Source organism: Eurytemora carolleeae, unplaced genomic scaffold, assembly GCF_000591075.1.
Source record: "Eurytemora carolleeae unplaced genomic scaffold, Eaff_2.0 scaffold162, whole genome shotgun sequence".
In the NCBI taxonomy this organism is placed as follows: Eukaryota; Metazoa; Arthropoda; class Copepoda; order Calanoida; family Temoridae; genus Eurytemora; species Eurytemora carolleeae.
Genome location: NW_019396133.1, coordinates 176,558 through 204,283, shown reverse-complemented (window position 1 = coordinate 204,283; position 27,726 = coordinate 176,558). Strand labels below are relative to the sequence as shown.

Genomic DNA, 27,726 nt, shown 5'->3' with positions numbered 1-27,726 from the left:
GAATAGTTTTCGTTTAGTATTTGAGGAGTCTAAAAGCATTGAATTTTGATAATTTTGATAATTCACATAATAGTTTCCTATGACCAGAATATTTCATTGATTCTTTATGGGAGAGATGGGTCTCATGTCAGATTCGAAATCCGTCTTGTGTTAACATTACCGCCCAGGGACAGTACACTGCAGTACAAAAGATGCGTACACCTCTGAAATAACTTTCCTTGCAATATAACCATGTCTCAAAATATATAAATCCACGAAAAAAATGGTATATCTGAAAACTTTTAATTATTGTTTCGTCAAATGTTAAAGATTGAGCAACAATTTAGAGTTAAAATAGCAGATTAGCATTATTAATATCATTATTATTAACAATCAACCTACAGACAAAGCACAACGACCTGTAGGTTGAAATACAATGAAAATAGGGTAGAGTATACAGTATTTGTTCTTCACTTAGCTTTTGAAAAGCAGCGGACAATGAATGAATTCATTTACTAAATCATAATCATATTTCATGCATAAAATGTCCGTGAAATATCCATTTTAGAACAATAAGAGGGAAATTGGAAACTCTTCCCAATCAGCGAATAAACCCCCAAAATATTGAATTTTGAGTGAGGGAGGGGGGAGGGGTTGGAATTATTACAGAAAACATAAATCCCTAATAAATATTATGGATGGTAGTGTATAGGATCCATTTTAAATTTCAAAAAGGATAAGGGTCTTCAGGAGTTAAACGTATATTCAAGATTTGTTTAACAAAAAAACTAATTTTTATTTTTTCTTCTTTTTTCCCCTTATTTTGATTCTAAAAATCAATGAAACATTCAGAGATTAGGTTTTTAAAAAATCGCTCATTAGTTTACGTTTGAGTCCTGAGATTTGTGTTGTAAAAGAGATAAGTGAATTTTAGAAGGTTTTTTTTGGTATTTTCCACCTCGGATCCGGGATCCAGTCAGCCAAAAATGTTGCGGATCTGGATCCTAAGCGCTTAAGGCTGGTTTACCTTGATAGGCTTGCCACCAAGTCCTGCAATACCCTGCATAGTGGTAAGCGCTGTCTGTTGCTCAGTTTCATTTCCGAACCTGATAAATCCAAAACCTTTGCTTCCTCCACTCTCATCAAGAACCACTGAAATAAAAAGTAGGTTAGCAGGGAAAAAAAGAAACCGAGCAAGAAATTTTGGAAACATAGTCCAGCTTAACTTCATAAGTCCTCTTTTAAGTTTAGTTTTATAGTTTTGAGCTGAGGCTACGTTGCATAAATTTCCAACTCTGGTTTGAAACTAGGAAGATCTCGGGTCCAACATAATGCTTTATGATAAGAAATTTTCAGAAATATGTTTTGACTAAAAAACCTTTTTGTCGTGTGCTACTGTGGAGTCGGCCAGGGTTGGATATGAGCTCTGAAAACTGCGCCTCATTTCTTTCAATCCATGTTAAATCATTTAATTCGTAATATTTTCGAGTTTATGTACATAGGTATTTATACTAAACCTGCTGGATGCGCTTTCTATCAAATAAAACCTGTAAAAGACGGAACAAGATTAAGTTTTCAAACTAGTAAATAATCCGTTCACAATGTTATTTCAATGCTCACCTTTGGCAGATATGATGGTTTGGAAGCGAGCTGAGAAGAATTTGTAGAGCTCTAAATCGTCAACCTCCAGGGTAAGATCTCCGACCCAGATTGAGAAGTTTTTCTCTCCGGGTAGGATACGGTTTGAGTTGTGGTTTAACTTATACCTGGAGTAAACAAATCGTAATGACGGTACCATTCATGAGTATATATTTCATTATTATATACATACAGGGTGTCCCTCATCATATTAGACCGTCAACGGGTCTAAATTGCGATTTTCGGGACGAATAAGAAAATTTAATTCGAATAAATCAATTTGAAAAATAACATAAGGCTTATATAAGAATTTTCTTGCGGAAAATGATAAGTTCTTCGAGTATTAAGGGTTTATTTTGTTGTTAAAGACTAAAGATAATCTAATATGATATGGGACGCTCTGTATATCACGGTTGAAAAGATTAAATATTGGCTATTCCCCCCTCCCTAGCACAGTACATTTTGAAACTTTATCGAAGTCTTATTTCTGATTTTACCTTGCTGGGGGTCTGGAATTAGGAATAATCTTCCCGTTGAGTCTATGCATCACCATCAGTGCGATCTGATCGTTCGGGAAGTTAACAAAACCATATCCGGCAATAGCGCCGTTAAATTTATTCTTAATCACCTAAAAATTCAAATAATCATAATTTTGCCAATATTAGAAAATAAGTTTCATATTTTCTAACTTAAAAACAATGTTCACAATACTTTAAATGAGGCTATATTTACCTTTTTCTAATGTTTGAAAAGGTAAGCTTGAAAACCTGAAACTGACCATTATGAAAATGGGTTATTTTAAAAGTAAAACCGTAAATAAATTGGGTCTCTGAACTAAAAATTTAATTATTAGTAAACAAAATATGTTTTCCTAAAATTAATCATTTAGTATGAGCTTTGGAAGAAAATGTTCTTAAATAAGTTAATAATTCTTCTGGATAAAAAGTTCAAAGTTCGGACTTTTCGCACTATAACCGCAGTTCGAAAATTTTGTATACCTTCTTACCCCCCCCTCCCCCCCTACCCTATGTGGGACAAACCACCATTGCAGTTTTTGTAAAATTAATGAGAAAATTATTATAATCTAGTTATTTTGGGATTAAAATCTAGTTATTTTGGGTGCTTGTCGGTTCAGTTTTTTTCTGACGCATGCGAAATTTGAACAATTGTATAGGATACAAAAATATGGAATTTGTCCAAGTGTTATGATTATAATTGATCATAACTTCTTCTTCTTCAAACTTTTATTGAAAAAACATAACGTAAATATCTTAATAAAAAAAATCACAGGGTTAACAATTTTTAATAACAGATTTATAGAACTTACTCAAATTTTGAAAAAAAATTTGAACATAAACACTAAAATCAATTAACAATTGTCAATAATAACAGGCATTTAGAAATATATTATGTGACAATTTTATCAAAATTAACTTTAAAAGCAGAATCAAGCAAAAACATTTTACTGAGCTATTTAATATGTGACGCCCGAAAAATTCCGCTGGCAGGCTTATTCTCATATTTAATGTAAGGCACCAAAATTTCGGAAATTTTGAGGTTGATTTTAAAAGTCCTCACCTTTATTGACAGAATACTATCCTCTCCGCTTGTTCTAAATGCGTTCATGAGGAATTCTTCATCCATATATTGTTCTAATCCACCGATCCATAGTGCTCCTTCACGACTCATCGTTTTGAACTATTATTTCTGAAATTCACTCAGATCCTTAAAAAGAAATTATAATTTCCAAAATGTCAAGAAATGTTTCCTTAAATCCGGTTTTTTTTTAGGCCTTGATAGTAAATCCAAGTTTAACGGTGCAACGTTGCCTGAAATTTGATAAGGAATTTGTTTATAGTGCACTCTCTCTCCTGCCAGCAGTGTGCCAAGCGCATGCGCAGTTTATCAAACAGTTAGGGCACCTTTATCTTCATTTAAAACTAAATTTATTTAAAGAAACAAGTTTTTTATCTTTTAAATGTGTGGCAATGTATTATTGGTGTTAGTAAAAAAAAACATTTTTACTTTTTGCATATTGAAAATATGAGTGTTTTAAATTCATAAGATTTTTTTTTATAAAAGACCATCAAAAGTTTTAAAAAAATGCCGCGTTCTTCATTTAAATCAAAAATTTTAGCGGATTTTCTCCGTTGTTGTCAAAATTTACTCCAACCTAGAAGCACGTCATTCAATGTTATCAAAATTTAATGCGGCTAACCCAAATATGACTGTGCCTTCGGTTCAAATTTATCTTTGAGATTGAAATAGCAAAAAGGTAAAAGTTTAAACATTGTATTATGTGACATGTGATTGATTAAGCTTTCATGAATTGTTTGTTTTGTTTTGTTGCTCTAGTTAACTGTTATGTCGATCTAAACATTTGGTAAAATTATTTTCTAATTCAAGATGTATTTTATTTTAAAGATAGGTATATTCCTAGAGAACGATTTATACATTTTAAACTTTTTTCAGAGTTAAGATGGATCCAAGCGTTAAGACTAGTATTGAGAAAAGACTGATTGAGAGCGGAGAGAAAGAAAGACTAAAGGTACTTATCAACAATCCAATCATCCAATGTATAGGATAAATTTTTAAACAATTGATGCTTAGAGCTTTGGAGAGTGAAATTAGATAAAAATCATCTTTGTTTCTTTATTAATTGTCACATGATGCTGTACAGGGTTACCCAAAAAGTATGAAACTTCAGAGAAGATTGTATGGACTTTAAACTGTCTCGTTTTTTATATATATGATTCCCTGAAACTTATTTCGTTCCTTGCCAACTCTTTTAATAAGCCATCTAAAGGCTACATTCAGGACAAAAAAAAACCTCTTCGAATCGTTATTTTTAAGGGTTTTAGGTAGTCTTTACAGCCTCATCCTTTGTGGGTAACCCCGTGCTTCACATTAAATGGAGCTTTATAAATCTGGGGGTATAGGTTCTCCCCGCAGTACTTCATATTATGTTTGGAACAACTATTGTTATAGTTACACATTTTGAAAGATTTATTTTCCGTATTTCTGTTCATTTTGTTTGATCTTCTGATTTTCTGAACAGATGCAGGATTTTTGAATTATTTTTCTCTTTTTTTTTATTTCATTTTCTGCAACAACTGAAGGAACCACTCAAACTTTAGAATGGTGGATATCGAGATCAATGTTTGATCCCCTTTTTTTCTTAATCTCCAGATTAAATAATGCCTGTTCTTCTCTCGTTATTAATCTCCAGATCAATTAACCGGTCGGAATTAAGGACATCCTATCCCATACTAAAGTTTTTTGCTAAGGTCATTTTTGATGATCTCTATTTTTTCAACAGTTTAGATTCGAGTTTTGACAACAAAAGACTTTATTTGCAGTTTTTGGATGATATTTTGCCCCTTGGATCCGGATCCGTCGATACAGCAGGCCAACATGTTGCGGATCCGGATCCTAAGCATTAGGGGGGGGGGGGGGTATTTTGACACATCTCCCTTCCTCTTGAATAAATAAAAACTACGTTATGGTTTGTTTAGGAGCATCTTCGCTGCAGACTGAATGAGAGCGGGTGGAGGGAACAGCTAAAGCTTCATGCTAAAGAGGTATATTCGGGCATACAGTAGGGCCCACAAAACAGTGGACGACTGTGAGACTCAAAATGTATTTCTTAATTAGTCTTAACACAACATGAAACACAATAATGTTGTAATGTACAAAAAACCATTTTAATTGACAAATAAATTTTCAAACTATTGGTGTTTGCTATTTAACAACTTGAGTACACATTAAACGTTTTGCTATGACAGGTAATGAGAGATTGGTAGAATAACTCCCAATCTCTCAATGGTAAATCATGTTTCAATTTTCAAAAAAGATAATTGGGGGAAAAATATGGGAATCTTCCTTTTTATAAAGATAAATGTAAAACTTGTCCAAAATTATAAAAGGATGGATCTTAGGCATTGTTATTAGAACTATTTGACATTTTTTCTGTATAATTTGAAACATATACTTTTAGATAATTAAAGAGAAGGGAGTAGCTAATCTAACAGTAGAGGATCTGGTGAAACATATAACCCCCCTGGGACGACAAACCGTTCCCGATGTCGTCAAGAAGGAGCTCCTCGTCAAAATACAGAGCTTTCTCGCTCAGCAGCACAATATTTAAACAGCTTCCTCGCTCAGCAGCACATTATTTAAACAGCTCCCTTGCTTACCGAAAGCTGCTTAACAATTAGCTAACTTAATTAAGTTCTTGCGTTGTTGCTGATTTCTTACAATTAATTTCAACTATCAAATGTCGTTTTTTCAAATACTTATTAGCTTTGGAAAGACTTGATAAAATAAATCACCAATTTTTAGATAATATTAAAAAAAGAAAATTTTTTTAGATTATCAATGAGCTCAGAATTTTACTGTTCTCATATTTTTGAAAACTAACGATGTGTTTCTTCAACACAGTCCAATTTTTTTGTTGAATCTAGAAATTCGTTGAATTTACTTAGATCAATCCTATCATCGACTATTTTGTAAAATTTGCAGATCTGAAGAATCTTGAAACTCGAATCTAAAATATAAAATGGAGTTTGGGAAGACGCGAACTCCTCTGTTGAATGCTAAGGCTGGTGTGGCTCGAACTCCGGGCCGCAAACTCACAGTCAGGTTTGTAAATAGTCAGGGGAACATATTTTCAAAAATTTTGATTACTAACTTAAAATTTTCGAATATTCAGAAATTAAGAAAAGGAAACTAACTGTTCAACTTCAAAAGAATATCAATAACCCCATAAAATTATACAATTATTTGTTAAGAATTACCGTTTACAAAAGAAATCAATTTTTTTCAGAACGCAGATTTTATTTTTAATGTATATTTAAGGGAGCAGAGAACAGTAGCTAAACTGTATACTGGAGACAACCTGGAGTACCCTTCAGCACTCCAGATGTATGAGAGGTATTATTATGATTGTTATAATTAAACCGTATACTGGAGACAACCTGGAGTACCCTTCAGCACTCCAGATGTATGACAGGTATTATTATTTATTGTTATTGTTATTGTTATTGTTATTGTTATTGTTATTGTTATTGTTATTGTTATTGTTATTGTTATTGTTATTGTTATTGTTATTGTTATTATAGTGTCGCAAATGATTTTGCTGGGGGGAAACTAAACCTATGATTGAGAGGTTGTAAAAGAAAAAATCTACATTTTGATGTAGAATTAAAAGATTTTAAAGTGACTGTCTATGTAATTTCAAGTTATCCTCCATTTAAAAGAATGTTGAGAATATCTTTATTTCTTCATGTGTGGTCTGCTTGTGTAGCTTCAGTTCTTCTCAAATCAGCAGCCACTCCATTCTCAATAATTCTTTTCATGAGTATTTTTTGCATGCTTAACATCAGATAAAGTTAAGAACATCATTATCAGTTAGAACAAATACTGATTAAAACCAGAGTCATCATGGTCAGATACTAAAATATTTAGTCCTTCTTTCCCTTAGACAATAATACCTCTTCCTCTTCCTCCAGTAGTTTCAGTTTTATCAGTTCTTGATTCTTCCAATCTAGATAAAAAGGCGGCAGGATCTTAAAAAAATTAGAGAATGTCAAATGACTTTATCTTGACACACAATTGTTTGTCTATATTAGGGCAACCAATTTAATCTCCCATTTTAAGCTGCCATTTAATGCATTTTAAAGTCTTAAGTTTTAATTTGGGAAAGACTGTAATATTTTACTTAACTGCACAGTGTCTTTCACAAACAAATTGTAAATGTTCTCAGTACCTATTTAGGACTTTTTTAAAAAGCTTAAATTCTAAAATCAGTTGACACGGCTAACACTCGCTTGATTCTCTTCCCGGGAAAGTTCAAAGCTGGTGCGCTGGCACCCTGGGCAGCCATTCTTTCTGAAACCTCTTGTAGAAGTGAATCCAGAAAAATTAGCTTTGTCGTTTTATTCTTATAAGATTTTTAAATTGTGCTTTTGATAAAAAGGGACTTAAGTATTTAATATGTAGTAAAGGAAAAGAGGGAAATAAACAGAATTTATTGCGTTTAAGCTAAGCTAAGGTTTCCTCACTGTCGCTCAGGTGTCAAGGGTACCGTTGTGCATCGAGTCTGAAACTTATTAATCAGACATAAGGCATTCGAAATTTATTCCCCATCTTCAATAAAAAATGCGCGGAGTTATTTTATTTTTATTTTGTTGAGCTGGGGAAAATAATTGAGTTTTAGGCCACCAACTGGAGACGTATCCCTGCAAGAGTTTGAAGATTTAGCTGTCGAAAGGTTAAAAGTTTTAAGGTTAGTATTGTCTTTTTAAAAAATATTTAATTTCACATTCAGTTATGAAGTGACGGCCCCCCTGGTTGGAGTATAAAGGCAATATGAGGATCGTTTTGTATTATTCTACTTTTGCATTTTACATCAGACTAGTTTTGGATATTAAAATAACATTTTTTAAAAGGTTTCCTAGTTCACTATTGCGAAATTTAAAAACAAATCTTCGAAATTCATCGATTTGGGTATCCACTCAGCCACATTGAAACAATGAATTTAGAAATTTTTTAGTCGTAAAAATTCGTTGATAATCAAACAAATTAGAGACAAAAAAGTGATTTTTGAAACAATAATTTGGTAGAGTTTAAAAATATCGGAACAAAAGCAATTGGACTGGAAGCTTGAAACTTTTTTTAAATTAACTCTGGGATTTTGACATGCTAAATATCAATTCCGGTCACGGTTCAGTTTTTGACTTTAAAAAACTCTTGTTTTTAAAGGCAAATCCCATCTTTGTGAGAGGCCAATATTAAAAATGTCAAATTTGATCACCCTTACTGTAAAAGGGAATTCTAAACCATGGTAGCTCCTGTTATATTAGTTTGTTTTTAAGAAGTATATCGTTTTCATGATAAAAAATGACGACCCATGTCTTAAAATTAAATACTTGTATTGGGCCCTCATACTAATTTGTTTAGATTTTTAGGCAGTTAAATTCCTCTAACAACTTAATTCATTTTATTTTTATTTTTCAATAATTAAATGTTCAGGATTATTGAGAAGCATAATATGGGCGGAACTATAAAGTTTAGCAATGAATGGACGGAGAAAATAAAGGTATAACATTTTTTATTATAATGAATCCATAAACTGAATTTGTGTCGATAATAATTTTCAGTCTTATCTACAAATTGGATTCCAGCAACCGATACTTTTAATTTGAAGCGATTAAGAACTTAATCCGTGAAACACAATTAACTCGCATTTTCACGATCTCTCATTGACCAAAAGAAGATTCTGTAGTATGTTAGTTTATGTTTATGTTGTGATGTCTCCAAGTACCTTATCTAGGACTATTTTAAAGATGAATGCAGATACTTCATGATAACAAATATACTTCATTCGTAACGATTTGCCTTTTTTTGCTTTGAATTTGATCTTTTTTCGTAGATTATTAATTTTTTTAAAGGAATTTTTTCTTTTAAAGTGTTTTTCCTTCTTTCTTTCTTTTTAATACACATAAATAAACAATAAAGGGTTATATAGGGGGGGGGGCCATAAATAATTCCCTATTTTAATACACATAAATAAACAATAAAGGGTTATATAGGGGGGGGGGCCATAAATAATTCCCTATTTTAATACACATAAATAAACAATAAAGGGTTATATAAGGGGGGGGGGGGGGGGTGATAAATAATTCCCTGTTTTAATATTTGTTTCTGTGAAAACTCGTTTCTTTTACAAATTCAGAGATTTAACAAAAAAAAACTTACTTCCTTTGTTTTTATACGAGGTGTGGTAAAGGTTTTTTAGAACAAATTTTTCTCCCTGTTACTTTTATATTTATTTTATATTTAAGGCCGACTATGAAAGTAGAACATATCTTTTCAAAAAAAAATTCTTTGCTCTTATTTTCATTAAATTTTTTGCGGGAAAATAACGCTTTTTAAAAAAAATTTTGCCAAGCACGAATCTTGTTTGAAGAAACCCATTTGTTTTCAGAGAAAGACAATCTTATTCTTAACTTTTCCCATTTCTAACCCTGGTGTCAAACTAGATAGATAGATGGATAGATAGATGGATAGATAGATATTTTTAGGAAATTTAATTTCTGGCAAATCTATAAATCGTCCATACTGTAGACTCGACACTCTTCTTCCTCTAGAATTTGAACATTTTATATTCAAGCACACATCGTATGTTAGGACGATTTACATTACTTTCAAATCCCAAAGGGAATGTAGAAGTTAATTCAAGGGACCCTCCATTAAAGGAAATGTAGACGTTAATTTAAGGGACCTTCCTTTAAAGGAAATGTAGACGTTAATTCAAGGGACCCTCCATTAAAGAAAATGAAGACGTTAATTCATGGGACCCTCCATTAAAGGGAATGAAGAAAGACTTTAATTCAAGGGACCCTCCATTAAAGGAAATGAAGACGTTATTTCAAGGGACCCTTCATTAATGGAAATGAAGACGTTATTTCAAGGGACCCTCCATTAAAGAAAATGAAGACGTTAATTCATGGGACCCTCCATTAAAGGGAATGAAGAAAGACTTTATTTCAAGGGACCCTCCATTAAAGAAAATGAAGACGCTTTTTCAAGGGACCCTTCATAAAAGGAAATGTAGACGTTAATTCAAGGGACCCTCCATTAAAGGAAATGAAGACGTTATTTCAAGGGACCCTTCATTAAAGAAAATGAAGACGTTAATTCATGGGACCCTCCATTAAAGGGAATGAAGAAAGACTTTATTTCAAGGGACCCTCCATTAAAGGAAATGAAGACTTTATTTCAAGGGACCCTACATTAAAGGAAATGTAGACGTTAATTCAAGGGACCCTCCATTAAAGGAAATGAAGACGTTAAATCAAGGGATCCTCCATTAAAGGAAATGAAGAAGTTAATTCAAGGGACCCTCCATTAAAGAAAATGAAGACGTTAATTCAAGGGACCCTCCATTAAAGAAAATGAAGACGTTAATTCATGGGACCCTCCATTAAAGGGAATGAAGACGTTTATTTAAGGGACCCTCCATTAAGAAGAAATAGTGGCATGTTCATTTCACAACTGTATCTTTTTTACCTCTGTTTGAGTAACTATCGAAAGGAATGCTAAATTCTCTTAAATCACGTAATAAAGCACAAATGCGCATTGCGCAAGTTACTTTTATAGAGAAACAGTGCAGTTAAAAATAACCAATTTATAAAAAAGTAATAGGGATATCTCATTGTTTAACGAATGGTACAGTTGTGAATTGGATTTGACTCGTTTCTTATGGCGGTTCATTTGAATCCGATTGATTGATTAGGAGGAGATTGATTGATTGATTAGGAGGAGATTGATTGATTGATTGATTAGGAGGAGATTGATTGATTGATTAGGAGGAGATTGATTGATTAGGAGAAGATTGATTGATTGATTAGGAGGAGATTGAATGATTGATTTATTAGGAGGAGTTGGATAAGCTGAATCTAAGTGGATACTATGATCTAGCAAACACTATTGGTCTTCAGCAGAAGATTAAACATATTGAGAACAGAAGAACTGATCATGTCTCCCACTTCATTCTTAGACTAGCGTACTGCAGGTATACATTATACAACTGAACTAGTGTACTACAGGTATGCAAATAGACTACTAGACTAGCGTACTGCACGTATACAACTAGACTAGCGTACTGCAGGTATACAAATAGACTAGCGTACTGCAGGTATACAACTAGACTAGCATACTGCAGGTATACAACTAGATTAGCGTACTGCAGGCATACAACTAGACTAGCGTACTGCAGGTATACAACTAGACTAGCGTACTGCAGGTATACAACTAGACTAGCGTACTGCAGGTATACAACTAGACTAGCGTACTGCAGGTATACAAATAGACTAGCGTACTGCAGGTATACAAATAGACTAGCGTACTGCAGGTATACAACTAGAATAGCGTACTGCAGGCATACAACTAGACTAGCGTACTGCAGGTATACAACTAGACTAGCGTACAGCAGGTATACAACTAGGCTATCGCACTGCAGGTAAACAACTAGACTAGCGTACTGCAGGTATACAACAAGACTACAAGGTTACCCAAAAATAGGATAAGACATTAGGACGAAATCTATTCATAATAGGGATAATTTTAGAATTTTTCTATTAAAGGTTTCTAGCAATTTAATTTTTCCAAATAATATTAAAGATTTAAAAGACTTTTTTTAAATGAAATACCAAATTCAATCTTCAAGTTATCATATCTAAGGGATTTTAGGTGTTTATTAAAGTCTTATCCTGTGTGGGTTACCCTTATAAATAAAATTAGAAAAGATTAAATTAGCGTACTTGATTATTTTTATTTCTTATAATAATAACAAATGTACTATATTTAGGTCGGACGAGCTCCGCAGATGGTTTGTTACTCATGAAACAGATTTGTTTAGATTCAGATGGAAAATGTTGTTCAAGGTATATTTTATTTGCCGTAGGATTTGCCAAATAGAAGGATTTGCCAAATAGGAGGATGTGCCAAATAGAAGGATTTGCCAAATAGTAGGATTTGCCAAATAGAAGNGACCAATTTTCCATTTTTTGAGGTTTATTTAATGTTTATGACGGCTGGAAACCTCAAATATGAACCTATAATAGTATTTAGGAGAATGGAGGTCTATTAAATGAGTTTATGACGGCTGGAAACCTCCAATATGAACATATAATAATATTTAGGAGAATGGAGGTCTATTGAATGAGTTTATGACTGCTGGAAACCTCCAATATGAACCTATATCTGCTGAGGAGAAAGCTGAACTAGGAGAAGATCTGCTCAAGGGAACAGGACGCGGGGTTTCAGGGCATAAAATAGCATACGAGGATTTCTTCAAGGTAAGACTTCAATTATTGGTAGTTTTTCACAACCTTTTTTCTTCAGCCATAATATTTTCTTTTTTAAGCCCTTCCTGTAGAGGTTACATTCCCAATGGCTCCAATCAAAGTAAAGAGTTATGTTACATTTTTTATACACAACGTTACCCCTTAAATATTCCTCTGATTAACATATAAGATATCGTCATTTTCCATCTTTAAAAAGTGATCAATTATGCCAATTTCTTTCCTTCTTATGCGGCATGAATCTGCAAGTTATTTAATAATTTAGATTAAAAGGCAAAGGTTTTACAAATTGTGCTTGTTCCTCTTTAATCGTAGGATGTTTTAAAACTATGTTTACGGTCACTTCAAAATTTTTTATTATCTCTTAAATTTTTATATTTGTTTTGACCTAAGGAAATTGCAAATTGTATCTACTAGCTTGAGCACCCAGCCTTGCACAGGGGGTCATTGTTAGTCCTACTGATTACCCGCGCTTTGTCGTAAATTACGATATTAACTATTTTCCCGATAAAACTCCCCTAAACTTTGAATCTCAAAACCAGGCTAAGAAAATAATTTCCGTGGGTCTCCCAAGTTCCCCATTCAAATTGTGAGGCAAATTGGTCCAGGGGTTCCTGAGTTATACTCGGACATACAAACAAACAAAACAGACAAACGTGGTTGCAACTTTATATTTAATACCTAGGTACCTTGGTTGGAAGCTGTGGATCTGGTTCGTGCTCGACGTGTCCTAGTTCGAAGTGGGTTCGCCTATATCCCAAAGGATGAACTCATGTCCCTGGTGGTTGGTGTATTCAGGTCTAAGCTGAATCACAACCTGGTTCTAACCTGCCGTGCTCTCCCTGTCCTGGAGGAGGACAAGCGTCTAGTAGGACTACTCAACAACCTAGATAAACGGTATACCGGAGAAGATTTCGGATCTAACAAGACCGGAGAGCGAATACTTCCTCACATGGTGGCGGGACTTAGTGATACACATTTCCCCGCCTGTATGCAGTCCTTACAGCACAGTCTTACCACCACACACCATCTCAAGTACAAGAGCAGGCTCCAGTACGGATTGTTCCTCAAGGGAATCGGTATGAGCTTGGAGGACGCGATCAAGTTCTGGCGCGGGGAATTTATCAAACAGGGCTCCGTGGACGTGGATAAGTTTGAGAAGGAATACGCCTACGGTATCCGGTACAACTACGGAAAGGAGGGGAAGAAGAAGAACTGGCAGCCCTGGGATTGTATGCGTATTATTATGGAGAATGTCGGAGCTGGAGAGAACCATGGTTGTCCTTTCCGTCATCACGAGGGGAAAATATTGCGTAAGGAGTTGGAGTCCGGGAAGCTTAAGGACGCGGATGTTGACGCGATTATGCGTAAAGTCGGCGAAGGACACTTCCAGGTAGCGTGCGGTATGCATTTTTCTGCCCTTCACGCGCGCGATTTAAGCACCGGGATCGCAAACCATCCAAATCAATGGTATCTGGAGTCGAGAAATATGTTGCAAAATCTTGGTGGTGCAAACAAAAGCAACATTAAGACTACGCACGTCACCATGTACGCAAGCCAGAGTAGTCAACCGTCTTCTGCCGAGAGTAAGATGGACGATTCGTCATATCTGGATTCCTTGGACGATACCGAACTCCTAGCAGTGCTAGACTCTTGAAAGTGTTCGTCTGGACTCTATGTATGTATTAAAGAGACTGTGGACGTAATTTAAGTTAATCTTCGAGGAATGTGATATCATAATTTTCCGAACTGATAATTTCCGAACTCAAGCTCCAGTTTGAGAACTAAGGATATCGTTGTCCAGCTTGATCTAAGTTTTTCAAGATATCGTTGTAAAACGGACATGCTACTCGACAAAAGAAGGTTTACTTGTAAACATGTTTACAGTCCCTTTAAACATAATTTGTAAGTTTATATTTCTAATCATAGTCTTATTCACAGAAGACATATTCAAATATACAATACGCTTATCAATATTCCATGTATTGTTAGAAATAATAATGATATTCTATATAATTTTTGTGTGTTTATTAGTTCATAGATAATATTCACTACAAATACACTGATCAGTGAACAAAAATGAATATTCAATAAATAAATATCTGGGTTTTCCTTGACTTTTATACTGACCTCAATTGATTGACCTCCATTTTCACCTTAAGATAGACAGCGAGGTTAAGGTCCTTTGATAACAATTTTCATCTTGATTCATGAAGGTACCAAAGTCTTCCATCTTATTTTTAGTTTCCTTTGTTATGTGAGAAAGGCCCTGTTAAAAATATTAGTTAAAATTCTGTTAAAAACAAAAACAATTCTATATTATTAACCCCTATTACAACCATCTTCGTGCGAAATTTCGAAAGCCTCAAAAATCTTTTAATTTTTCACAGAAGAACCACCGATAGTTGAAATCTTTATAGTTAATTACTAATATGTTATTTATATTTTTCCCCTGAAATACAACATTTATTTTTTTCCCAAAAATCATATACTTTCCCTAATTGAGCGAAATATAAAACCTATTAAAATCAAATTCGTAATGATATTTCAAGAAATTTTACATCCCTGAACAATAAAGAAATTTTACATTTCTGAACAATAAGGAAATTTTACATCCCTGAACAATAAAGAAAATTTACATTTCTGAACAATAAAGAAAATTTATATTCATGAACAATTAAGAAATTTTACATTCCTGAACAATAAAGAGAATTTATATTCATGAACAATAAAGAAAATTTACATTTCTGAACAAAAAAGAAAATTTATATTCATGAACAAAAAAGAAAATTTAAATTTCTGAACAATAAAGAAATGTTACATCCCTGAACAAAAAAAGAAAGTTTACATTTCTGAACAATAAAGAAATGAAAGAAGATCACTACATCCTTGATAAAGACCTTGTGGGTTCACTGTATCTTATGGATTTCTTTAAAAAAAAAACTCCCGAACTAGAGAACTTAGTTTTTTTGTTTTTTTTAATAGCTTCAAAGATTTTGGTTTCATCTGGATCAGAGATGGTGTTTTGTCCAGTTCCAGGGGTTATCTGTCCAAGATTTAATGAAGTGTATGTAACACGATATTTTAACGAGTTTTTGAAATCTTTCATTTACATCAGATTTTTATGAAATTTTTATATGCAGTAAAATATATTTTCCCACCAGTTTCTGAAAAAGTTCTTTTTTTCCAAAAAAGGTTGCGGATTTTTTTCCTCCATGTAACAAATATTTTAATATTTAACTTGAACTCTGAAGATAAAGTTGTATATTGAAGAAACAAAGCTTATTCCGATTTACTCACACTATATAGTGGAAGTGACGAGAAGCGCCCTGAATCCAAGAATAACTAATATAAAGGGGTCAGAGACTACATGGCCAATGCCTACATTGCCTAGAGGTTCTAGGAGGAAGGGATAATGTTCTGAACAATATTATATTCTCTTTGAAGAACAATACTGACCATGAAATCCAATCTACACATTACACTAACTATTGCTTCTCTACAAATCCAAGGGGCAAAATATTAACACAACATTTTTTTCTCAAATCCCAAATCTCAGCTGGAAAGAAAAGATAGATTATTATAAATTTGCTTATCTCCTAATGGTTCATCAAAGTTATCATAAATATAAGCGGGAAAATAAATTTGAAAATTTGTTTTAAAAAATCGGTAATCTTGAAGAAATGTTTTAGACCTGGATCCGCATTCATTTTTTCAGGGTGGATCCGGGATCCGGATCCACATTTAAAAGTAATGGATCCTAAGCACCGGTATATCATCATCCCGTGCCTGTAACTATTAAAAAGCTTGGAATAAAATCATGTACAAATGTATGATGGGCGAACGTTTAAACAATGGAATGGTTGGGAGAATCCAACTTCTGTTTAGGAAGAAATTAATCTTTCTGGAAGATTCGATCTTCAGGGTTACTCACAAAGGATAGGAGTTTAATGAGGACCTGAAACTCTCATAGTAGATTTCTGAACTTTGAAGGTCGAACTCGTTGAACAGAGCCTTTGAATAATTAGTTAGTTAATTTGCAAGTAACAAAGGTCCGATAAGCGTGATTTCCAGTAGACCTTCATACAAAGATGGCAATGTCCGATTCACAATGGTACCTTTAAAACCTTTATCTGATCAATGTAGAAAATATTGTCGATTTTCTAGGTTTAATCGTGTTTCACTCCGATAATTCCTAAATGTTTCCCATGAAGTAGAAATGCGCAAGCCATTTTGTAGAAACCAAAGTCCGAATTTAAGCCGAGTCTCAAACATTTAAACATTGATTTTTATAATTCATATTTATTCAGACAATACTTTTAAGGGTTCCGTTGTTAATATCTAAGAGATGTTATATAGAGAACTCTGAAGTTGCATCCTTTGTGGGTGAGACTGTATTATGAAAAGAAATGGAACAATTATTTTGGGTTTTTAAAAACAATTTCATTTTCATCATAAACGTTTAATTTGTCATTGATTAACAAATTTAGAACAACTGTAGATACAATTCTAATGTTTATACATAAAAAAAAGTTGGGGAAATTTAAATAAAAATTAAATGATTTGACAATAAATGAGATTTCAGATTTTATAAAATGGATCATTTTTTAGACACCCTGTATGACTGTTGGAGGAAAAGAATATAAAATGGCTAGAAGCATGTGATTGTGTGGGGGGGGGGGGTCTGTGAATGAAACACTATGGATGGATTTATTCTAAGATTTGCATATGAAAGAATTTTGTGATAGCTGGCATATACGTTGTATTCACTATACAATGTACAATATGCATACATATTACATATATACATATATTTTTCCCTGTCATTTTTCATATACAGTAAGACCCGTAAGCCTGTGGAATGGAAAAACAACATTTCAGCAATATTGTGTATACCTGATGTAGTAAAAAAAAACTAATAATTTTACTACGGTGGTAGGCGATTATATTATTACAATGAAGACAACTTTTGTATTTAAGTTTTAATTGTTAACAAGTTTTTTTCGAATTACAAGCATTATTAATAAAAACCATTCTAAATCTACAGCTTCTATTTGTTTCCATGTTTTTGTGTATCCATGTTGTTTTAAAGCTTGATTTAAATCAAAATTAAAATCGAAAGTCGTCTTCATTTTATTTATATAATCGCCTACCACGTATTAAATTGAAAAATAATTTATAAAGGTCTGTTTACATTGCTCCATTGCTAGATCCAGAACTTGAGTCTAACAGTCGTCTTTTTTTCCACAGTTTTATGAGTCTATATCCTATAGTATACGATTATGTACATTAAAATGTTTATGTTTGGGGCGTAACAAGTACTTTTACTAAATTGAATCATTAATAAAAAGGTTTAGCATGGCTAATATGAGAATTCCACAAATATAAGGTTGTAAAAACCTCCCTAAGATCATACCAGAATGGCTACTAAATTTGTACCATTCCGACCTTTTCCTTTTCCTTCCGCTCTATTCAGCTTTATATGAATATTTCATTAAAAGTACGACATTTAAAAATGTAAAGTCTGAGGTCAAAACGTGAAAAAGAGCACTAATCTGCAATGCTTGTCTAGGTATTCACTGTGATAACTTTTAAACGAGATGGTGCTTCTCCTAACCCATGGTAATATTGTTCCGTATTAATTACTTCCCTTGACTGTATTTGTACTTAATCGGCAGCTTTCGTTCAGAAACATATTCAAGGGGCACAGAAACTTAATATTTTTAAATTAACACACTTTTATTTAAAAATAAGAATTTATTAATTAAACATATGTGTAAAATTTGCAAAAATTTTATACTTCTCTGTATCTTTTAGGTATGAACTTGGTGTTATCTATTCTTTTACTTCTCTGTATCTTTTAGGTATAAATTTGATTTTATCTATATAGCTTATGGTATAAAGATTTCAAAGGCGAAAAGCGCTTGAAGTTTTTAATCAAGTTGTGCAAACAGAAATTGGCAAAGTAACTGAGAATTCGCCACAAATTTGCAACCTGATTTTATAAACATTTTAAACTTATTGGATCTAGTATAGTTTATAGTCTACGAAAATAGGATGTTTCAAAGTTATAGGGATTAGAAAATTCGAATCAATAAATTTTCTAAAAGATCTTTTCACATATATTTTTCATCGTAAGGACATTATTAAATTCGTTTTTCAAACAACTAAAAACTGTCTATCCCTAATTATAGCACGATATTACTTTATGTTACTGTTATAATGAAATTCGCCACGCAGTGAGCATGAATGATAAAGTACACTATGGTTTAATTAAAAATAAGTTAATACTCTAATAAACTTTTTATTTCAACTATATATTTATATATATAAAGTGGTTATACTAGTGAATATCCTCTGATATAGAACTATAGTTGGAGAAACAACTTCGTTTCTGTCTTCGCAGATCTATTTCCTTAGCACTGAATCTAAACACATCAAAAAATGAAATATTTTGAACAAAATTATAAAAAGTTCAAAAGAAAAATATTTCAATTAACAGAGCTTTCTTTGAGGGTCACACGTATTTTTTTATTGCAATATTTAGGCAGTAATAAAATTTGTTTAAAGGGATTGATGTAAAATCTGATATGACCTTCCATTTAACAAATTGAAGACAACTGTATTCTTTACCTTTGACTGAAAAAAATTATTGAAACATTCTTGTTTTTAAAATTAAAATTGAAAATTTTCAATTGTGACTTCTCTTAAAGAGACTTAACTTTGCGCATTTTCAACAATTATATACACTGACAATACTGTACTGTACATACAGATATTAACTGACATGTACCTGTAAAGCAAAGCGTAATAATGTGCATAAACATAATAACATGTATCGATAAACTGCAATACTCCAATTCTCGTGAGTGTACTGCAAATCACTGCAGTACACACCGAGAGCTTAGTTGAGGTAGAGAAAAACGGGACAGTAACCATGTAAACCGCCCCCTTTTTGTAGTGAAATCAATCTATGTAGTGATGGGACTTCATTTGTTTGTTTTTCTAGAATTATCTAGAAATATCTAGGCGTACATCATTACGTTGCAAAGAAATATGGATTAAAAAAGACCCCAAATTCTCAGATTGTTGTGTAATCTTTTAAAGGTTCAGAAACTCTAAAAAAAACGTTTAAAATAAACAAACTAATTGCCAAACACTAACTTGTTGTACCTTGGTGTACGGTCTGCCACAAACTTGTTGAGCATAGTGTAGGATACAGAGTACTTGGTCTCCTCCTTGTCGTACGCTACACAGGTGTGCTCAAACCTGTACCCCCACAATATCTCGTTGGGGAGGTAGGAACTTCGAACCTAGAAAGAAAAAGTTATGCGGGATCTAAAAGATTATCAAGTACAATAGGTGGCAACAGAAAAATGGACCAACTGTACATGACGTCACAAGTGTCAAATATAACAAGGAACACAACATTTTCTCCCATTAGTTGACTTTTTTTCCAAGATCAAATAAAAGTGTAAAACAGAAAATAAAGAACAAAATTACACTTATTTAACTGTAAAATAAGCACTTTAGTATCACTATATCAAACTAGTTTTGTCGAACACATAAAACTGTTGACACTTGTGACGTAAGAATACAGCTGTACTGAGAGTGTACAAATTCTTCTTTGCCTTCTATTGTACTTGATAATCTATTTGATTGCGGTACCAACATTTAGTCACAAAGAGATTGCCTGAAAAGCCAGGACATTACTTCAACCAAATTTTCCAAGTCTTGGGTCTAACTTTGAACATTGGAGTTGAAACTAAAGTATTTAGACTTAAAGGGAGTGACCGGCTATGTAAGGTATAGTTGAACTGAGTATGCAGTGTTGTGGAAAACTTCTTTCGGATTCATTTGAGACATATAAAACTTTTTAAAGATCTGTAAATCCTGAATTTGAGGCAAATTCGACGTTCAAAACTCCTACTTTGGGGGTGGATACGTTTTCAGAATTAGTTTTTTAAATTAGTAAATAACGACAACGAAAAATAAAGTAAAATTTATACAGTAATCTAATTACATGGTTAGGAACATATTTCTCAAAAGAAATTTGTCAATAAATCTATGCTAAAATCGATTATTTCGTTTTCATTATTATATTGAATTTCTTATCTTCTTTTTATTTATTCGCAAATTTCTTCTAACTCTTCAAATGTCGTCTTTTCATTAACAATTCTAGAAAATCTGCGAAAATATTTATGAATAATGAGAAAATAGAAACTAATAATTGAACAAAATTAATTATTTTCGATGATAAAAGTAATTTTTATTTTCTTAACATGTTCCTATACATGAAGTCTGTAGTTTGTTGTAGAACTTTTTTTACATTTTATGTCGTCGTTATTTAATAATTTAAAAAAACTAATTCTGAAAACGTATCCACCCCCAAAGAAGGAGGTTTGAACGTCGAATTTGCGCTCAAACTCAGGATTTACAGATCTTTAAAAAGTGTAATATGTCTCAAATAAATCCGAAAGAAGTTTTCCACAACACTGCCTTACATAGCCGGTCACTCCCTTTAAGACAAAGCTTTGATGTCGTAGACCTATGATATTTAAAACTATGACCTGTGCCAGATCATCTAGTCATAGTTTGAAATTTCAAAGGTTTACTTCCATCAGGTTGCAATAAAGTTTTTTAAATTTCAATATGACATATATATCACGTCTTAAGAAATATGACTCCTAGAAAAAAAGTAATTAAAAAGGAGATAGCTTGTCACTGCAATGAAAAAGTCTGACATGAAATCTACTTTTTTAACTCTCTGGGCTTTTAAAATAGAGAGAAAATTTCATCTTCTGCTTTGAGCAAATATTATTGGGTTTAAAATTAAATTAAAAAACTTGTTTAAGTTTTTTAAACTTTTTGACTAGAATTTGGAAAATTACTCATGGCCGCCTTCCCTCTCTCGTTCCGCCATTAATGTTCAAACGTTTTTAATGGTTCATCATACTTAAAAGCTTCAGGAAAGTTTGCGTTAGGCCTTAATTGGACCCAAATTGGAAACTAGATACAATTGGAAACCCTGGCTAATACAGTCATAACCAGAAAACTGTGGAATAGGAAGACGACATTATAACATTTCTGAAGTGAATTTGATCTTGAAAGTTATTAAATTACTTGTTGAGTAAAATGGGTCTATTTACACAATTGCTGTGTCTCATGTTCAATGTGCTATTAAAAGTCATATCTTGAGTTTAAAAGTCGAATACCTATTCCAGAGTTTTCCCTGGTGATCACTGTATATATTATGCAGATAATAATATATGAAAAAAAATATAAATATTCTCTTAAAGGTTCATTATTGTTTATTTGTCTATCTATCTATCTATCTATCTATCTATCTATCTATCTATATCTTGTCGTTTGTTTACATTACTGATTCTGGTATTGTATAAACAATGAATGTGAAAGTTCTCTATATATTGTAGATAAATAAATGCTAAAAAATACAAAATAAACAAAATATTTAGTCTTTTTATCTTAGTAGTAATCATATAAAAGTTTTACATGAGTGAGTGAGTAGGTGAGTAAGTGAGTTATTAGGTTATTGAAGAGGTATATGAGAGAGTAAGTGGGTGAGTAAGTAATTTGTTATACTGCACTGGCAGCCGTAGTACATTTGAATTTCCGAGCCGGGTCAACCTTTCCGGTCCCAGTTTGTCGCCCAGACATTAGGTAAATAAGGCAGACACTCAATAGGACTAGCCGGTGCAACAAGGTTGACTCGGTCAGACATTAGGTTGAATTTACTTTTACTAAAGGGTCATAGGTGCGTGATACATATATCAAAGGAGGCAAATCGTAAAGGGGTTCAATAGTTATGATCGGACATACAAACATGGATGAATACTTATTTTATATATATAGGGGGAAAGATTCATTTTTAGCATTTTGAAAATTGTGAATGAAAAGATTGCAGTTGCATTAATTTTTTAGTTGCATTAAATTCTAATTTATTGGTTCAGAATAGACATCAAACACATGACGAACTATGATTGGATCAGGCGCTAATGGACTCGGCATACATGAGTGACAGTTTGTTTATAACGCTATAGATATATATTTATGAGCAATGTACAAATATTTACAAATCTCTGTATTTGTAGAGCACAAGAGCTTTCTAATGATGTATCATTTGTCATATTTGGACATAAAACATGGGATTTAGAGGGGGGGGTCAAATATCCTGGTTTTCAAGTACCCCAGCAGGGATAGGGTTAAGAGACATTTCATTCAAAGAGAGAAATGCGCGATTTACTACGATATACAACCTTTGTATAATCGATTATGTGGAAGATAAAATCGTTTTTATTGTAATTTCAAGAGACATTTCATTCAAAAAAAGACATGCGCGATTTACTACGATACACTTCCAACCTTATATAATCGATTATGTGGAAGATAAAATCGTTTTATTGTAATTTCAAGAGACATTTCATTCAAAGAGAGACATGCGCAATTTACTACGATATACAACCTTTATATGATCGATTATGTGGAAGATAACATCGTTTTTATTGTAATTTCAAAAGACCTTTCATTCAAAGAGATACATGCGCGATTTACTACGATACACTTCCAACCTTTATATAATCGATTATGTGGAAGATAACAACCTTTTAATTGTAATTTCGAGGGACATTTCATTCAAAGAGAGGCATGCGCGATTTACTACGATATAAACCTTTATATAATCGATTATGTGGAACATCGTTTTTATTATTATTGTATTTTCAAGGGACCTTTCATTCAAAAAGAGACATGCGCGATTTACTACGATATACAACCTTTATATGATCGATTATGTGGAACATCGTTTTTATTATTATTGTAACTTCAAGGGACCTTTCATTCAAAGAGAGACATGCGCGATTTACTACGATATACAACCTTTATATGATCGATTATGTGGAAGATAACATCGTTTTTATTGTTATTGTAATTTCAAGAGACCTTTCATTCAAAGAGAGATATGCGCGATTTACTACGATACACTTCCAACCTTTATATAATCGATTATGTGGAAGATAACATCGTGTTTATTGTAATTTTAAGGGACATTTCATTCAAAGAGGGACATGCGCGATTTACTACGATTCACTTCCAACCTTTATATGATCGATGTGGAAGATATTTTGAAAAGTGTTTAAATCTTTCTAGAGCAGAAATTAAAGACTTTTATCAATTGTTTCAATTTTCGTATTGCCTTTTATCTTTTTCTTTTTTGGTGGCTTCTGTTTCAGAAACAATTGAGGAAATTGTTATAACTTTACAAGTCGGAAAAACTACGATAGTATTCACATCATTGATAATTAAGAGGGTACCATTGTTAATTGTACATGCCCCCATGATTAATAAATTTTATCTCTAACGATGCGAAGTCCAATTCAGCTTGGCCGCATTTTATTGAATAAAATAAATAGCTTATCAAAATTTAAAAACTTTAATCACTGAGTTGAATTTGGCTTCGATGTTCAAAAAATTTTATTAAATACAAAATTGAGATCTCTTAATTTTGCCTCTTTAGATTTAGGATTGTTTAAAAGTAAAGATATCTAAAAAGAAGCAAAAAGCCCAGCTCTACCAGGATCCAGCTCTTGGAATACGAATATATCTTGATCAAACAGTCTTCAATATTAGACTCCATAAACACCTTTTAGAACTAGTATTTTTATACGTTTGTCTTATGTTGTTTAGCATTAAAACCACCTTTACCACTTTTTCCTACATTATTTTATTTTAAGAAACACTTTTAGGACCTTGTCTTACGTTATTCTATTGTAAAACACTTTTATTACTTTGTCTTGCGTTATTTTATCTTAAAGGGAGTGTTCGCGAAAAATGAAAGGGGGTATAGGCTTACGGCGAAAAATAAGTGCTTTTGATCGCTACTAATCTTACTTCTATATGATGCGTCTATAAGGAGAAATTTGTTGGAAACGACTTATACCGAAGAACGCAGCGTCCATACAAATTCAGAAAATAATCAATTTAATTCCAAACAAATCATTCAGATATTACAAACAGTAGTCATCGATTACTTTTCGACGCGTTCGTATAAAGTTAATATTTCATAATATTTTTGCTTTGGTTTTTTTAAAAATAATATTCGCTGGCGCTGGATTTTCGAACATTTCTTGAAAATATGAAAATGTCGTCTTCATTATCAAAAATCCTCGAAACAGCAATAAATATTTTCAAAAGTAACTCTCAGATCATGAAAAAAAAAAATATTATGAAATATCAGCTATATAGGAATGTTTCGAAAAATTATCGATGATTATTGGTTGTAATATCTGAATGGTTTGTTTGGAATTAAATTGATTTTTTACGATCCGAGACGTAAATTGCAATTTTCTGAATTTGTATGGACGCTACGTTCTTCAGCATAAGTCGTTTTTAACAATTTTTTCCTTATAGACGCAACAGATAGAAGTAAGATTAGTAGCGATCAAAAGCGCTTATTTTTCGCCGTAAGCCTAAACCACCTTCCATTTTTTTGCGAAAACTCCCTTTTTGAAACAATTTTAAAACTTTGTTTTACGTTATTTGATCTTAAAAAAAACATTTAACACTCTGTCTTGTAAAATTTTTATTCAATATTGAATTAAATGAATTTTAAACACTTTAGCTGAAGTGGTTTTATTTTGAAAAATATTTTATATAAAAGCTGCTTCACTCTTAGTTTTAAGTCATTTACTTTTAAAATTAAAGTCCTTAGAACACTCCATTAAACTTTATTTTTCATGCTTTGTCTTAATTTGTTTGAATGGGTATAGTTTTTTTTATAAAACTAGCTTGTTCACATTTCGTTTTACGTTATTTTCTCTTAATATAAAATTCTATTAAAAAGTATTGTTTTGGAATCTGATCTATTAACCTTTCGATCCACAGGAACTTTGATCTTAAAAGTATTCTGATCTATAGAGAATTAGATATATAAGATGTAGAAATTGATGTAAAATATTTTTTTTATATCTAAGTCTACACTTTTAAAAACAAAATCGGAATTTAATCTAAAATCTCTAGAATTTGCTAAACATTTTTTTTCGAAAATCAAAAATCTAAAAATTTAACTTTATTCTTACCTTATTTCCTTTGAATGAACTAGATCCAAATAAAAGCTTATTATAATCCTTGTTATAGTAATTCTAATTAATATATTCGGTTCAGTTCTGGAATTAGCTTGATTGAAAACACACATCATTAAATAAGTTATATGTATACGCAGTCCAAAAAATTTGGATTTTTTTTATAGAGTTATAATGTTTAAGACTAAAATAATGTTATTATCAAAGAGCACAAATATTTTTAGAACAATGAAAAAAAATTCACGAACATTTTTTTGTTTTTCTTCTGAAATTTATAAAAAACATATTCTAACTTTTTTATTCCAAAATAATTAAAAGATATTTTGCCACATGAAAGAGACATATCAAAAAATCTGCGAAAAGTTGAAAGTTTAAATCTACAGTATGCATTCACCCGATTATCCTTTAATTATTTTGTAAATGTGGCCTTACCAAAATTCCGTTAAATGTATCTTTTAAGTCTGATAATATGAATAATATGTGTAATCTCAAATATATGATTAAGTGCTGTATCGTATTGTAAAAAGAAAACGTTTTAGAAAATTAAATATGCTTATAATATTAAGCTCTGTATGAAATTTACGCCAAATTGGAGATGATCATTTCCTTAATTGTCAAAAATTGTTCCTTCCGTTGTAAAGTGGCATGATACGAGCCGGTACATGTACATGTACAGTATATGCATTCGTACTATCCAGTCTGAACTACCCAGTGTAAATCACGTTTTATGCAACAAATGTAGTTTTGCAAGATCACAGTATCCACGACATTGTAAATGTTGGTTCATTTCAAGTACCGGACTATCAGCAGCAAAAACAAGCTGTACTGTACACACAGAGGTTATACTAAGAAGCAAAACGGGGCAGTACACTACAAGAGGTATAGTAGGTCAAATTAAAATGCAACATAATGACACGACTTTGTGACCTCGTAGCTCCTCCAGTATTGATTTATCGCAAAAGGATGAAAAAAGGAAATTATGACTAGCTCTTCAAAAAACGGAGTTATGATTTAAAACAGATAAATTTCAATCTTGTGTGCAATTTACTTTAGTTTGATGTGAGTACACCAAATGAATTATCTCCTTCTAGAGAGCGCACTTGTCGCGTCGATTTACAAGAAAGAAAGAGATTATTGTATATTTTAGGATTAGTTTAGGTTAAGACACTTTCCGGCCCGAGCGCACCGGCTAGGTGCAGGCTAGGGGGCCTAACGCTGCGGCTGGGACAGGCTATTGGGCTGAGCGCCGCGGCTAGAACAGGCTCTCTCCTTGTATTGTAATTTTCACACGGCATGCGTGCGTAAGTACTTTGATTTTTTATTCTAACCTGAATTTGGTTTCCGGTTTCCTGAGTGGTTCCGTCCAGCGTAACAATGATTTCGAACTGTTTGGACAGAATGTCTCTTGGAGCAAGATCATACAGGGGGGACATCTCATCAATTCTGACAATTACAGGGTGGGGTTTTTCAAACGCTAATAACTCATTCATTTTTAAAGATATCTATGTTCTCTAACAAGCTAATAAAAGATAAGATTGGCACTTTTGATAATTTATGAAACGTGAATGCTAAATAAGAAAAATTTAAGATTTTTTCGATAAATGTTCGAAATGCCCACCATCTTTCCGGTAGCAAATTTTGACTCTATCTTTGAAATTGTCAGCGAAACGAAACAGGGTATCTCTTGAAATCTGGGATGCATATTTCTTAATGACTCTTTGAGAGCATGATTACATGCAAAAATGTATGTTACGCTTTGAATGAATTTGAATGCATTTTTTATTAGCTTTTGCGAGAACTCAGATATCTTTAAAAATAATGAAGTTATTAGCGTTTTACAATACGATCTACACAGTTTTAAAATTAGGCATAAATCCATAGCACCGTATTTATTTGAAGAGACTAAGATATTAATATTAACTATATAATAGAGGACAAGAGACCAACACATTAATATTACCTATGACAGAGGACAAGAGACCAAAACATTAATATTAACTATGAGAGAGTACAAGAGACCAAACATTAATATTACCTATGAGAGAGGACAAGAGACCAAAACATTAACATTACCTATGAGAGAGGACAAGAGACCAAAACATTAATATTACCTATATAATAGAGGACAAGAGATCAAAACATTA

The 27,726-nt window shown here is 32.4% G+C and overlaps 5 protein-coding genes across 5 annotated transcripts in view; 2 read left to right on the top strand and 3 right to left on the bottom strand.

Annotated features, from left to right (window-relative positions):
* Positions 1-3,270, bottom strand: part of LOC111695926 (tRNA selenocysteine 1-associated protein 1-like) — an 8,591-nt gene extending 5,321 nt beyond the window's left edge. The window contains exons 1-5 of the mRNA XM_023465402.1: positions 3,196-3,270; positions 2,350-2,384; positions 2,115-2,245; positions 1,600-1,745; positions 1,007-1,131 (exon numbers count right to left, since the gene is read on the bottom strand). Coding sequence (XP_023321170.1) covers positions 1,007-1,131; positions 1,600-1,745; positions 2,115-2,170 — 327 coding nt within the window. The 5' untranslated portion in view covers positions 2,171-2,245; positions 2,350-2,384; positions 3,196-3,270. The remainder of the gene's footprint in view (positions 1-1,006; positions 1,132-1,599; positions 1,746-2,114; positions 2,246-2,349; positions 2,385-3,195) is intronic.
* Positions 1-7,563, bottom strand: part of LOC111695924 (uncharacterized) — a 35,882-nt gene extending 28,319 nt beyond the window's left edge. The window contains exon 1 of the mRNA XM_023465399.1: positions 7,514-7,563. The gene's annotated coding sequence lies outside the window, so the exon portion shown is untranslated. The remainder of the gene's footprint in view (positions 1-7,513) is intronic.
* On the top strand, positions 3,709-6,139 carry LOC111695927 (transcription and mRNA export factor ENY2). The gene is made up of 5 exons (XM_023465403.1): positions 3,709-3,815; positions 3,881-3,892; positions 4,090-4,165; positions 5,133-5,198; positions 5,615-6,139. The coding sequence occupies exons 1-5, from the start codon at positions 3,721-3,723 to the stop codon at positions 5,762-5,764; spliced, it is 399 nt and encodes a 132-aa protein (XP_023321171.1). The 5' UTR covers positions 3,709-3,720; the 3' UTR covers positions 5,765-6,139.
* On the top strand, positions 6,156-14,596 carry LOC111695925 (DNA primase large subunit). The gene is made up of 8 exons (XM_023465400.1): positions 6,156-6,258; positions 6,475-6,549; positions 7,835-7,903; positions 8,650-8,716; positions 11,058-11,194; positions 11,990-12,065; positions 12,324-12,479; positions 13,171-14,596. The coding sequence occupies exons 1-8, from the start codon at positions 6,176-6,178 to the stop codon at positions 14,140-14,142; spliced, it is 1,635 nt and encodes a 544-aa protein (XP_023321168.1). The 5' UTR covers positions 6,156-6,175; the 3' UTR covers positions 14,143-14,596.
* A 4,177-nt stretch (positions 14,597-18,773) lies between these two features.
* Positions 18,774-27,679, bottom strand: LOC111695934 (ATP-sensitive inward rectifier potassium channel 8). Its single transcript, XM_023465411.1, has 4 exons — positions 27,656-27,679; positions 26,911-27,025; positions 19,659-19,798; positions 18,774-18,913 (listed from the first exon to the last, which is right to left on the bottom strand). The coding sequence occupies exons 2-4, from the start codon at positions 27,013-27,015 to the stop codon at positions 18,829-18,831; spliced, it is 330 nt and encodes a 109-aa protein (XP_023321179.1). The 5' UTR covers positions 27,016-27,025; positions 27,656-27,679; the 3' UTR covers positions 18,774-18,828.
* Between the last annotated feature and the right edge of the window lie 47 nt (positions 27,680-27,726).

Excerpts from the sequence above, each read along its gene's own strand:
- LOC111695934 (XM_023465411.1), bottom strand. The coding sequence starts at position 27,015 with ATGTCCCCCCTGTATGATCTTGCTCCAAGAGACATTCTGTCCAAACAG. Across the intron at positions 19,799-26,910 it reads AAACCGGAAACCAAATTCAG|GTTCGAAGTTCCTACCTCCC; the intron begins GTTAGAATAAAA and ends TTTTCTTTCTAG. Across the intron at positions 18,914-19,658 it reads GTGGCAGACCGTACACCAAG|ATTCAGTGCTAAGGAAATAG; the intron begins GTACAACAAGTT and ends TGATGTGTTTAG.
- LOC111695927 (XM_023465403.1), top strand. The coding sequence starts at position 3,721 with ATGCCGCGTTCTTCATTTAAATCAAAAATTTTAGCGGATTTTCTCCGT. Across the intron at positions 4,166-5,132 it reads GAGAGAAAGAAAGACTAAAG|GAGCATCTTCGCTGCAGACT; the intron begins GTACTTATCAAC and ends TGGTTTGTTTAG. Across the intron at positions 5,199-5,614 it reads TAAAGCTTCATGCTAAAGAG|ATAATTAAAGAGAAGGGAGT; the intron begins GTATATTCGGGC and ends ATATACTTTTAG.
- LOC111695925 (XM_023465400.1), top strand. The coding sequence starts at position 6,176 with ATGGAGTTTGGGAAGACGCGAACTCCTCTGTTGAATGCTAAGGCTGGT. Across the intron at positions 6,550-7,834 it reads GCACTCCAGATGTATGAGAG|GCCACCAACTGGAGACGTAT; the intron begins GTATTATTATGA and ends ATTGAGTTTTAG. Across the intron at positions 12,066-12,323 it reads GATGGAAAATGTTGTTCAAG|GAGAATGGAGGTCTATTGAA; the intron begins GTATATTTTATT and ends AATAATATTTAG.